This window comes from Typopeltis vanoorti, chromosome 11 (assembly GCF_054136105.1).
Source record: "Typopeltis vanoorti isolate ZY-2024b chromosome 11, IOZ_Tvanoo_1.0, whole genome shotgun sequence".
Taxonomy (NCBI): Eukaryota; Metazoa; Arthropoda; class Arachnida; order Uropygi; family Thelyphonidae; genus Typopeltis; species Typopeltis vanoorti.
In genome coordinates this window covers 14258036-14270891 of record NC_143559.1, presented here as the reverse complement: position 1 = coordinate 14270891, position 12856 = coordinate 14258036, and the positions used below count along the sequence as shown (strand labels likewise).

General features: G+C 36.1%; 1 protein-coding gene across 8 annotated transcripts in view; it reads right to left on the bottom strand.

Annotated features, from left to right (window-relative positions):
* Positions 1-12856, bottom strand: part of LOC150101313 (ras-related protein Rab-22A-like) — a 377479-nt gene that overhangs the window by 5015 nt on the left and 359608 nt on the right. For all 8 annotated transcript variants that reach the window (XM_090400390.1, XM_090400391.1, XM_090400389.1 and 5 more), the window contains one exon: positions 684-839. In XM_090400390.1, coding sequence (XP_090256516.1) covers positions 684-839 — 156 coding nt within the window. The remainder of the gene's footprint in view (positions 1-683; positions 840-12856) is intronic.

The following is a 12856-nucleotide window of genomic DNA, read 5'->3' as shown; positions in this document are numbered from 1 at the left end:
CACTATGTAACATTGAAAGAAAGGATGAGTTGCTTCTACATGTTAAGAATTCATTGTAAGAGTATATTCAGCCCTAACAAGCACTGTTTTCCATCCCTTAAAAAACACATTTGTTAAACCTGCTCCAGGACAATGCCTTATCTGCTTAGTGGGTTATGATGGCTTGGGTACTCCTCATTGTTGCCATAATCTGTTGTGATGTTCTCCCACTTTTAGCAGTGTCACCCTAAACTTCAAGTCTCTATCTGCTGCTACTCTCAGATCGCTAATATTCTTCACCTTTTTCAAAATTTCCCCATTAACTGTATACTGTGCATCCCATCCTCGCCTACCATATTTGAAGACCATACAATTTGTAACACTGAAATAGCTGCTCCATTCACTCACCAACTCATACAGTCTATTTAGATCCAGAAAGGCCATGACATCTGCTCTATTCCTCATAGTTCATTCCACCCTGGCTTCATCTACAGATAGATTGTTAATAAGCCATGCAATTGTAAATCCATAGAAAGATTATGTAAGTATCCAGGATCACGGGTGTTTTTGTTTACTTAAACAGTACTGGAGGAATGAACTCAATAAGATTGTGGATCTAGGCTTACTGTTTAACACTCCACTCTTTGCCATGTTACCATGATATACTAAAGCAAATAATCATATAAAATTAGAATTAATCTTACCTTTATTTGTAATTGCTGATGTCTCAAAATATAAGGCACTAACTGCATCAGCATATTTGGAAGCTTCTTCTGTTGTAACCGTCCGAATGTGCTCTAAATCACATTTGTTTCCGATTACACATAATGTTATTGGCTCATCAATATTTCTTTGTAGCTCTAAATAAATTAGAGATGAGAAACTAAATATTAATATTACTACAAAATATAACCTTATCAAAAATGTGTTTATTAATGCTAACAATGTTAGCATTAATAAATACATGAAGCCTCATCGTCTCTCCTGCTTAAAGAAAAATCTTGTAGAAATTATGAATTTCAAAAATTATTAATATACTAGTTATCACTTCCACATGGTTACTTGATGGATTATAAAACTATATGATAGCTTTGGCCTCTACCATAATAACAAAACAAATTACATTGTTGATAGTTTTTCACTTGGTTATATTATAAATTAAAGACACCAAGAAATTATATACTTGGTTTAATCCATTATCTAAGTATAAGCAAACAATTTTTTTTTTTTTAAATAATGAAACCTGTGGTGCGATCATAATTAAAAGAAACACACGTATTAACCACAGTGAAAATTATTTAATTGTAAATATTTCATCCTAAGTATCTTAGGACATCATCAGTACAGTAGTTTTAAACAATAATAGGAATAACATACAGTTAGGGTGCATGATTACAATAGAATCTCATTAAACGTGCATAACGTGCTACAGTGGTAAAAAAAAAAAAAAAAAAAAAAAAAATTATTTAACACAATTTTGTATGACAATTTCCCATACTTTAGGAATAGTAATCTCATAAATGCCAGGCAACATCATAGGTGAGATTTCATGCTCATGCAAATTATATTACTTTGGACAGACAGGTATGTCTTTTCAGAAACACATCTCAGAACATCAAGACCACATTCTTCTTTTTTAACCGCAGAAATCTGGCCTCTCTCAACACAGAATTCAAAATCCAAACCATAGAATCCATTGGGAAAAGTCTAAACTTTTACATAGATCTTTATATAAACAGTGAACATTTATACAAAGAAAGTTCTGAAGCCCTACTACACAGACCAAACTTAAACCGCAACGATGTTCTTACTATTCCTGAAGTATGGGAAATTGTCATACAAAATTGTGTTAAATAATTTTTTTTTTTTTTTGTACTACTGTAGCATGTTATGCACGTTTAATGAGATTCTATTGTAATCATGCACCCTAACTGTATGTTATTCCTATTATTGTTTAAAACTACTGTACTGATGATGTCTTAAGATACTTATGATGAAATATTTACAATTAAATAATTTTCACTGCGGTTAATACGTGTGTTTCTTTTAATTATAAGCAAACAAAGTTTTCGCCTGAAGTATCTTCAGGACTGGAGCCACTCGTGGCAAAGGTGGTATAACTTCACATCATTTGCTTTTGTATCCCATAATGCAAAGCACATCTCCTTGCAGACATGTATAATGCTATGCATTATGGGAAGGGTAACTATCCAGACCAGTTTCAACATTTATTGAAGTCTCATCAGTGGGACCCAGACCAGGAGGTGAGATACCAAGGCTGAAGTAATGCAAAAGTCATATTTTCCTATATGAGTTGTCAAAAGGTGTCACACCTTATTATTAAAATACTCTGGATTAGAGAGAGATAGTTGTTGAAAGTTTTTCACTTGGTTATATTATAAATTAAAGATACCAAGAAATTATATACTTGGTTTAATCCATTATCCAAGTGTAAGCAAACAAAGTTTGCACCTGAAGTATCTTCAGGACGACTGGGGCCATTCGTGGCAAAGGTGGTATGACTTGATTAACCTTGCCCCAGTCACCTATCACTAACCCAGTCCTGAAGATACTTCAGGTGCAAACTTTCTTTGCTTACACTTGAATAATGGATTAAACCAAGTATATAATTTCTTGGTATCTTTAATTTATAATATTATTACATGACACCTCCAGGGAGTCCAAAGATTCATCGAGGGAGGGCACCTATTCCACAACTCTCTGTCTCCGCTACTACTTTCATCATCTACAACAACACCATCTACCGCCGACCACCACCACTACTAGTATTTTCACAGACAATCACGAACATCCATGCCCACAGCGGGATTCGAATCCACAGCCTTTTGGCTGGAGAGCGGATACACTAATCACTCGGCCAACCAGGTGGGCACATAACCAAGTGAAAAACTTTCAACAGCTATCTATCTCTAATCCAGAGTATTTTAATAATAAGGTGTGACACCTTTTGGCAACTCATATAGGAAAATATGACTTCTGCATTACTTCAACCTTGGTATCTGACCTCCAAGTCTGGCTCCCACTGATGACACCTCAATAAAGGTCGAAACTGGTCTGGGTAGTGACCCTTCCATAATGCATAGCATTATACATGTCTGCAAGGAGATGTGCTTTGCATTATGGGATACTAAGGCATGTGATGTGAAGTCATGCCACCTTTGCCATGAGTTGCCCCAGTCCCGAAGATACTTCATGTGCAAACTTTGTTTGCTTACACTTGGATAATGGAATTAAACCAAGTATATAATTTCTTGGTATCTTTAATTTAAAAACAAATTACATGATATCGAGCTACTGATGTTCAGTAATACTAAAGACTGTCATCTCTATCCAATTATCACTGGTTATTCACAGTAATGCATAATTGTGTAAACACCACCAGAGAATCAAAATAAATTTAAGTTAATATTCTGCTGGATTTTAAATCAGTTTATTCAGAACACAAACATACTTGTTACTAATAATTAAAAAAGGTACCTATAGCATAATCAAACAACAAAAAAACAATAAACACAGTATTACCGTATATTATTTCTCTAGCATATAGCAACCATTTTAATCGGTAAACTGATCATTGTATCATATTTATCTTATATTCCTGTTCTATAAGTTGCTTGTTGTTTCCGCAGACTGATGATGTCCTGTTAATTTCAATATAAAATAACTGTGGTTTTAATTAAAGATTGCTCATTATCCTTCACAGGGAAGAATTCACTAAAGTAACAGGTAAATTAGGGAAATTATCAGCATTACAAGGTGAGCTTCGTGCTTAGATTGCCTTTCTCAAAAAATGTTGTGACACGAAAGTTATTCCTACATTTGCTAGATTTAGAGAGACTATTCAGTTGTCTGAAGCTCATGCAAAAAGAAGAATGAAAGAAGGATTTCAGGTATTCTGAATGACAAATTACTGGATATCATTCTGTGTTTCAAAGCAATCATTAACTTGCTCATATGAAAGACATTCACACAGACTGATGCAAAAATATGAATCATTATATCGTAAGCAAATTTATAAATGGAAATATTCCCATGAATAAAAGGGTAATTATCGTTTCTGGATGCCTGTGGACTGATGCTGAGATCACTGTAATAGATAAAGGTGATGATTTTGCTGTTGTACCTAATCCATTCTGAATGATGATTTTTTTTTTTGCATAATATCAAATGCTATCTTCTGGTCTTTCAGTTGAAGGTGAAAGCAAACCACACTTTGAAGTTGTTACATCACTCTTTAGAAGCAAATTACCTGCATCTACTACCACTGAAATTTGTAATTTATCCACTACCACTGCACTGCTTTCATTAAAACAAAAGAACTGTATATTTCAAAATCAGATAGAGGAAAAGCTATATATGGATAAGGCTGCCTACGACAGACAGACTGCCTTTTACAGGATATCTTCACCAATCAAGAAGTTAGTTATAACACTACCAAAACATAGAATTAGACAATTAAATAAGCTCCTAGATGAAATTATTTTGAAGAAGTTATGCACTCATTTTGGAAGGACTCCTCGTTTATGAAGACCATATAACTGTCTTCAAAAATCCACAAAGAGAGGCGTTTTGTAAGACCTATTGTGAATTATATTGACTCTTGCACATATAAGAAATGCAGTTTCTTTCACATCTATTAACTGCCCATACTAGACAATCCAGATCGTGTGAGATGAATTTCATTGCCAGGTGTGAGACTGCACCCACTTATTGTCTGAAGTGGCTTGAAAAAGTTCTGTTTTTTGGTCTATAGAGCAGAGTTTCTGGACTATGTAAAAAAAAAAATAATAATAATTTGATGGGCGAAAGGATTTGTACAAGATGGATGGCTTACATTTGAATGGATTTGGTGTGCGAAGACTGGAAAAAGTGTTGCTGAGTGAAGTGAGAGTGGATGTGCAAAATCAGGGAAACTAGAACTATTAAGGAGGGGAGGAAGTGGATATGCAGACATCAGTGAGGCAGTTGAGTGCAAGAATGTTTATAACGTGCCCGAGCCAGTACGAAGGACAACAAATCAGAATGGGATAGTTAGTATAACTCATCAAGATAGGGGTGGGACAAATGGACCTCTGCATTTCATGTATATTAATGGCAGGAGTATTAGGAACAAGGAGGAAGAATTTTTGGCCTTGGTTGGTTCTTCCTGGCCACAGGTTACTGGCATTAGTGAAACATGGCTGACAGAAGATGATATAGTTAGTGGGATAGAATGTGTAGAATATAGTGTGTTCAGGAGGGACAGAGAGAATAAAATGGGGGAAGGAGTGTTATTGATAATAGCTGATGAACTGCAACCAAGGAGAATGGAAGTTGTATTCCAGGATAGTGAAAGGAGCTCATTTGAGGCTATTTGGTGTGAGATTGAGACTAACGGAACAAAATGTACTGTTGGGTGCTGCTATAAACCAGGTGATGGAATAGATGGTGGAGATAGTATGCATAGGCAAATTGATGAAATGAGTGGAAGGAGGATAATTTTTATGGGGGATTCCAACTATAGTAACATTGATTGGAAGGAGGAGAGGACACATGTAAGGACCTGGATTTTATTCAGTTACTGAGAGATAACTATCTGAGATAGCATGTAATGGAAAATACTAGGGGTTCGAGGGTGCTTGACCTAGTAAGAGCATCTGAGAATTTAACTGTAATGAATATGGCCATGTTGCCACCTATTGGTAAGAGTGATCATAGGGTCTTGACCTGGGAGGTGGCTAAATATGTGAAATTTTCAGTTAAGACAGGGTGCATGTGGAATTGCCATGTTGGCAAGTATGACAAGCTTAGTAGATTGCTTGGTTCAGTGTCCTGGCATGTAAAACTGCAAGGGTTGGATGTTGACAGAGAGAATAAAATGGAAGTGGTCAAGGAGCATTTGCAGGAGGTTATGGCAGATTGTATACTTAGAGTCCGAATAGTAAATCAAATAGGGGGTTAAATGGATGAATAACACCATTAAACTTGAGTTACAAAAAAAAAGAAACAACTGTGGAAGGAATTTAAGGAGAAAGGTGACCTGCAGGCACATGAATGGTATAAAGCGCAGGTCAGAAGGGTAACAAGTGTGGCAAAAAAGGCAAAAGCGGATTATGAAAGGAAATTAGCCATGCAAGCTAAAGAGAATCCCAAACAGTTTTTTCGATATGCTGCTAGCTAGTAAAAGAAAAACTGTACACGGCAGAATGATTTTAAGGAATGCCGATGTGTAGGGAGGTCACTGAATCAGTCGATATAGTGGAATTACTGAGTGTGCACGTTGCAAGAATATATCATCCAGGTGGTGACGTTGAAGGAATGAAGGAACCATTAGTTTATATGGGAATTGTTGTGAATGAAGTGGAGGTGAATAGTCTATTACAGAACCTTAATGTAAATACATCTGTGGGATTGGATGGTATATCAGCATGGGTATTACATGAAGCGGCTAAAGAATTGTCAGTGCCCTTGATCTTATTGTTTAATCTGAGTCTCAGGTCTGGTTTAGTCCTGAAGGGGTGGAAAGAAGGGAAAAAAGTTTCACTGCATTAAGAAGGGATCCAAGACTACTGTTGCAAATTACCAACCGATCAGCATATCAGGAGTCGTTGTCAAGGCCTTGGAGAAAGTAGTCAAGGGTAAAATACAGGAATGGATTGATGAAAATGAGCATAGTTTTATATAACACAGTGACGGCTGAACTGGAAAAGGGTAATGGGTTTATGATACTGCTGGACCTGGTTAAGGTCTTTGACAGGATACCACATGGAATTCTAATCAGTAAACTGCAGCATATGGGAATGGATATAGGGGTGGTGAGATGGATAGGAGGGTGGTTGATGGATAGATACCAGCGAGTAGTCTACTCAGGAGTAGAGTCCAAAAAACTGCCTGTGACTAGTGGTATGCCGCAGGGTTCTGTTCTTGGACCACTGCTGTTTAATTTGTTCATTAACGATATAGGGAAGGATCTAAGAGGAATGGTTAATTTGTTTGCTGATGATGCTAAGTTGGGTAGGGCAATAGTGAATGCAGAAGATGTCAAAATTTTGCACGATGATTTGGATAGATTGGAGGTATGGGATAAGGAGAATGGATGTCAATTTAATGTGGCAAAATGTAAGGTTATGCATTTTGGGGAGAAAAGATTAGCAGCAGTATATCACATTGGTGGAACTGTACTCTAGGGATTGATGAGGCCAGGGACTTGGGAGTGTTGGTGGATAGGGAGTTGAAGTTTAGGGGGCATATCGCAAAAGTGGCTAAATCAGCTCATGAAATCACTTGGATGCTGAAGAATACTTTGACGAGCAGAGATAAGCAAGTTATTGTTCCTCTGTATCGAGCCTTGATAAGACCCCATCTTGATTACTGTGCCCAGATCTGGTCACCTAGCTTTCTTCTTGGGGAGGAGGTTGAGAGGATCCAGAGGTGAATGACCAAGATGATATGGTTCATTCCAAGGATGGATCATAAGGTTCATTCCATAGACTTGGAATGAACCTTATGAAAACAGGTTGAAGATTTGTGGGTTGCAGAAATTGGTTGATAGGCGGAAAAGGGGAGATATAATTGAGACATTCAAATTGCTAAAGAGTTTCTATAGGATTAATTCAGGATATTTTTGAGAACAGGACTGGTGGTGGGAGAACTAGGGGGACATCTATGGAAGCTGGGCTGGTGGTGGGAGAACTAGGGGGACATCTATGGAAGCTGGGCAAGAGTGTGGTTAGTAAAGGAGTTAGAGCTAGGTTTTTTACTTTTAGAGTGGTGAATGAGTGGAATAAGCTGCCAGAGTCTGTTGTGTGTGCTATGACAGTGAATGAGTTCAAAGCAAAGTATGATAGATATTGTGTGAATATCAAATAGTTGTGATGGACATGATGTTTAGGGCCTCCCTCGATGAATCTAAGGACTCCTTGGAGTTGCCTGTAATAATAATAACACACACACACACACACACGTACTATAAGTTTATTAATAACCTTTCATGGGTGGGAACCACGTTATACATATATAAATTATACAGGGTGATCCAAAAGTTCAACACATCATATAATAAACTTTAATTTTTCAATAGTAGTGACAAATTTATAGAACTAAATTGCTACAAACAAAGCTTATAACCATATCTTTACAAATGCAAAAATAAATAGCACTATGAAAGCAAATGCTCAAAATGGCCACTTCATCTTGAATGCAACTTTTTGAAGCATAGAATCACTGACTGATCTGATTGCTTTAGTGATGTTCGCCTACCTAACATGTTATCCTTATCCAGAGCTTCAATTCCTGAACTGCGTGAACACACTATGGATTAAGCTTTAATTGTTTGGTAGCTCTCTAAGTGCTGCCATATGACATATCTGTCTGTGCAGAGAGTTTTCTAAGACTCTTTGAAGGTGAATGTTACGATACGTTGTGTACTAGTCACTTTAGCCTCAGTCAAAACAGAATCTTCCATGCTGCTGTTTGTCTGCAACTGATCCAGTTTCCCAAAAGCATTTGATTAATCTTTGATTAATTGTTGAATCTTGAGGAACAAGAGAGTTGGGATACTTCTGATGAAACTCCTCAACAACATTTGCATAAGAACGACAGGCAATATAACAACTCGTTGCTCCTGGGAAAGTACCATTTCATTTTCCTCATAAACAAAACTATGTAATGTATACTCAATACCTGACATGTAGTGAATAGATTAGACAATAGTCCAATGGTACCATCCATAGGCGAAACGAATAATTCCAGTGTTTATCTGAAATCTAGACACTCCTAGATATATATATATCAAATGTCTGCTTATCACACCACACAAAACATCAGTGTTGTTAAGTCATTAATTAACAAACCGTGTAATGTGTGCTCTTCTACCTGTGGCTTACAACAAGAACTTCTATCAAAACTTTATGGAACGAAATGGCTACAATCCTCATCAAATTCAACAGATAAATGACTCCGACATTCCAAAACCTAGGATTCTTAGCAGAGCACAGGATTTCAATCCTGTATATTTCTAGTATCTCTGAACCTATTGGTAGAATTATGAAGTAGTTTCACCTTAATCTCATATATTTTACTATTAAAAATAATTTGAGAAGCACAACTTGGGTTTGTAATGTCTTGACTCCTCTTAGAACAGAAGCCCAGACTCAGGTCTTCCCTGTTGAGGAGTATTGTTCGCCAGTTTAGAGCAAAAGTCACTACATGACTCTTGTGGACATGCAGTTAACATGACAATGAGAACCACTTCAGGTACCTTAAGATCTACTATTCTACCATGGTTACCTGTTCTTTCCCACATCACTCCTCCGTGATTCAGAGGAGAAGAAGCTACCATCAAAGAAATAAAGAAAATCAGAAATAACATGCACTTTCCTATACATCAAGATATCTCTCCACTTCCAGTTCGCCACCTTACCTCCGGATTTCCCATATGGTTTGTGAAAATACCAGATGATAGTCCCCAAGACTGGTGGAGAAGATACAGGAACTAACTACCAAAAGTATTTGATTAAGATCCAATTATCAAACCTCTAGGATAATCTACTGCGACACCTCTGGAGCCAGGTAAACAGATTTAGGAGCAGACAAGGCCACTGTGCCTGCTTATTATATATGGGGAATTTCACAGTCAGCCTTTTGTGAGAGTGGTGCTGGGCAGATTATGCATTATATCATTGATGACTGCCTCACACACTCCTTCCCTGGAGGCCTCAGGAACTTGCATTTACTCCCAAATAGTGTCATTGACTGGGTAACGTAACTATTAGTCTGTATATATAGTTTTGCTCATTAATTTCTTGTATAAACCCAATATGCTAAATAAATAATTTTTTCATACCTTCCATCTACAAAAGATAAGCTGTTGCCTCTATCTTTAGCTGATGCTTACCAGATGCCTTGTGAATGTAGTTTGATATACACATACTAGTCACTGAATTAGAAATCTTTATGCAGATATGCATAAAATCACTTATGCATCATATATACTAAATACTTAGTCATGTGCATCACCAGCTGTTCTAGGCAACCACTTAAGAATGCTGCTGATCAGCAATCATCAACACTGTTGATCACAATGGGGAAAAAATACAAAGGATCTTTCAAAGTTCAATAATGGGCTTATTGTGGGTGTCTGCCTGACTGGAGCCATGATTTTGAAAACAGTCGAGTCGACTGGTCTCTCAAAAGGTGAGATATCCCACCTTTTGAGAGACCTTCTTTTCTGACATCTTAAAAGAAGGTGGAGTGATGAATTGTCAAATTTTGTTGGGAAAACTGGTCAACCACTACCAAGAACGAAGGAACTGGAGGAGGCCATTGCGCAGCAGTGGACAGAAAATGGCTGAAAAGAAGAAGATAAGTTTTCCATTGAGAGTGTAGCTGAAGTTTTCCATGTTCATGTCTACTTACAAAGCTTTGGTGTTTTTATTGCTTATTTTCATGCCAAATTTTTATATCTGCCATTCAATTTACAGTCACACCTCAGAGTTTGGTTTACCTTTGGTTCCATGAGTTCTGTAATTCAAAAATGTCTATAAGTCAAAGAACTGTATTGAAGTTTGAAGACCGTGTGGTGGTCATGACCGAAATAAAAAAACTAACTGGTATGAAAACAGATTTATTGAATGAGTTCGTATGCTGCAATGCCACCTGTTGTTGGTAGGGCATAATACTGTCATATCTGTATATATCTTCTACATCTGGTGAGACTGGGTTGATGTTGATGGTGCTGGCTATTTTCAAAAGTACCTGTCAAGCTAAATTGCCTTTTCTCTGTATATTTCTGTGTAACAGCATAATCCCTTGCAATGTTAGCATTTACTTTCAAACTCCTTTCAAAATTGGATTGTGTTTTTACAAAAGACCTTTGTCAGCTTCAAAATGACTGACAGTTTTGGAAAGAATTTTGGAAGTTAGGGCTTTAGATTCAATGATGGATGCCTTTTCAGGCACATCTTTTTTTTCTTGATGTGCTAGGTTCAGAGCCATAAAAAAAGATGTGCCTTTATTTTATGGCCCTGAGAGGCCAAGAATGGGCTCCATCTTATTGCTCCACTTCTAGCTCTAACTGTTTTGCTATCTCAACAATATTGTTAGTTACTTTAGGTACAGGATTTTCTAAAACTTTAAAATCATCTAGCAACTGTGGACATAATTTTTTCCATGTCTCTTTCAGTGCAGAGATCTTTAACATCATTATATGCATATCATATAGCCTTAATACCATTAAGACTAAAAAGCCCTTCCAGAATTTCCTGACGACTTCTTGCTCAGTACCTTCTTGGATGTCCACTGCTGCAATACACTTGCTGAAGGTTCCTAAGTAGTGCAGCTTGAAGCTATGACATGCTAATCCATGGGCTGCAGCAATGAGGTAGTTTTGGATGGCAGGCTGTCAAATATTAGAGTACAGATCATCTAATGTTCAAGGTTGGCCCAGGAGCATCGTCTACAAGGAGTAAAATTTTGAAAAGGATGTCCTTCTCTTTACAATAACCGTGCACCTCTGGTAAAAAGCACTAATCAAACCATTCTTCGAAAACTTCTGCAGTTACACATGCTTTCGCATAAGACCTCCAATGCACTAGAAGTTTAATTTTAACATAGTTTTTCTAATGATAAATTAACATAGATTTTAGTTTTAAGGTACCAGAAGCTTTGACATGTAACAGAAGGTTAGCCTATCGTCAACTGGCTTGAAACTTGCCATGGTTTTTTCCTCTTTTTGCAATGAACGTTCTTGATGGCATCTTCTTCCAGTTCAGTCCCGCTTCATCTACATTAAAAATTGATCCTTTGTATAGCTATATATATGTATATCAATGATCTCTGCTAACTACTATGGAAATTTTTCTGCAGTAACTGCAGAAAAATTATACTTATTGAATATGTTCATCATTAACAACAAACTTCTGAAGATATAACTTGTGTTCCATCTCAAAACACTGGGTTTGTTCCAGCATCATAAGTAAGTTCTGTAGAAGGAGGAGAAAAAAAATTGCAAAGAAGAGAAATTATTTTTTTTTTTTTTTACAAATTAACAAAATTATATTGCATTGGAGAAAAAGGATGAAGTGCTTTACAACAGAAATGTGACAACTTAAAGTTTGAGCATGAATAATTCTATATGCCTTTTAATTCAGATGGATTCGATTTCCTTGATGAATGAATATAGTTTTCAATACTTTTCAGTTAGTCTGTTATAAAATATACTGAAATGTTTTTTTTGGGGTTTTTTTTTGGCTTCAAACACTGATATCCAACTTATAATTTTTGACAGCAAGTTAGTTTAAAGAGGAAGCTTGAAATAAATGGCCACTAACTTTCTGAATTGAACATAGTGTCAGAAAATAAAAATCTAAGTAAAATCGTTTACATAAAGTAAACTGAAAGCAAATATTATAAATTTGTAATTTTATAATATTTGCACTTTTTGTACTTTACAAAACTATACCAATATATATAGTGGTACAAAATTTTAGGATTTGTTCATCTCAAAATATGGTTAATTTCTAATAATTAAAGAGAAATCAATTTTTGTTAATTATATGAACACAGGCATAAGTCATAGACATGGTTGATGAATGTTAGGAAACTGAAGTGTTTAAATGAATGATTATGATTTTCCCCACATTTTCAGTAACAATATTTTAACACTTTTTAATTAATATCAAAGAAAGAGAGAAAGAATTAAGATGTTTTATGCTAATAGTTTTGGTATAGCCTACTAGGTTAACTGGATAGGGTGGGAGGGAAGCGATATTTTCACACTCACAAATCTCCCATTCATTAAAAACATTAAATAATTATTTTTCTCTTAATTTAATTAATTAAGAGAAAAAAATTGTTTACATTATGTTTCAGTATCATT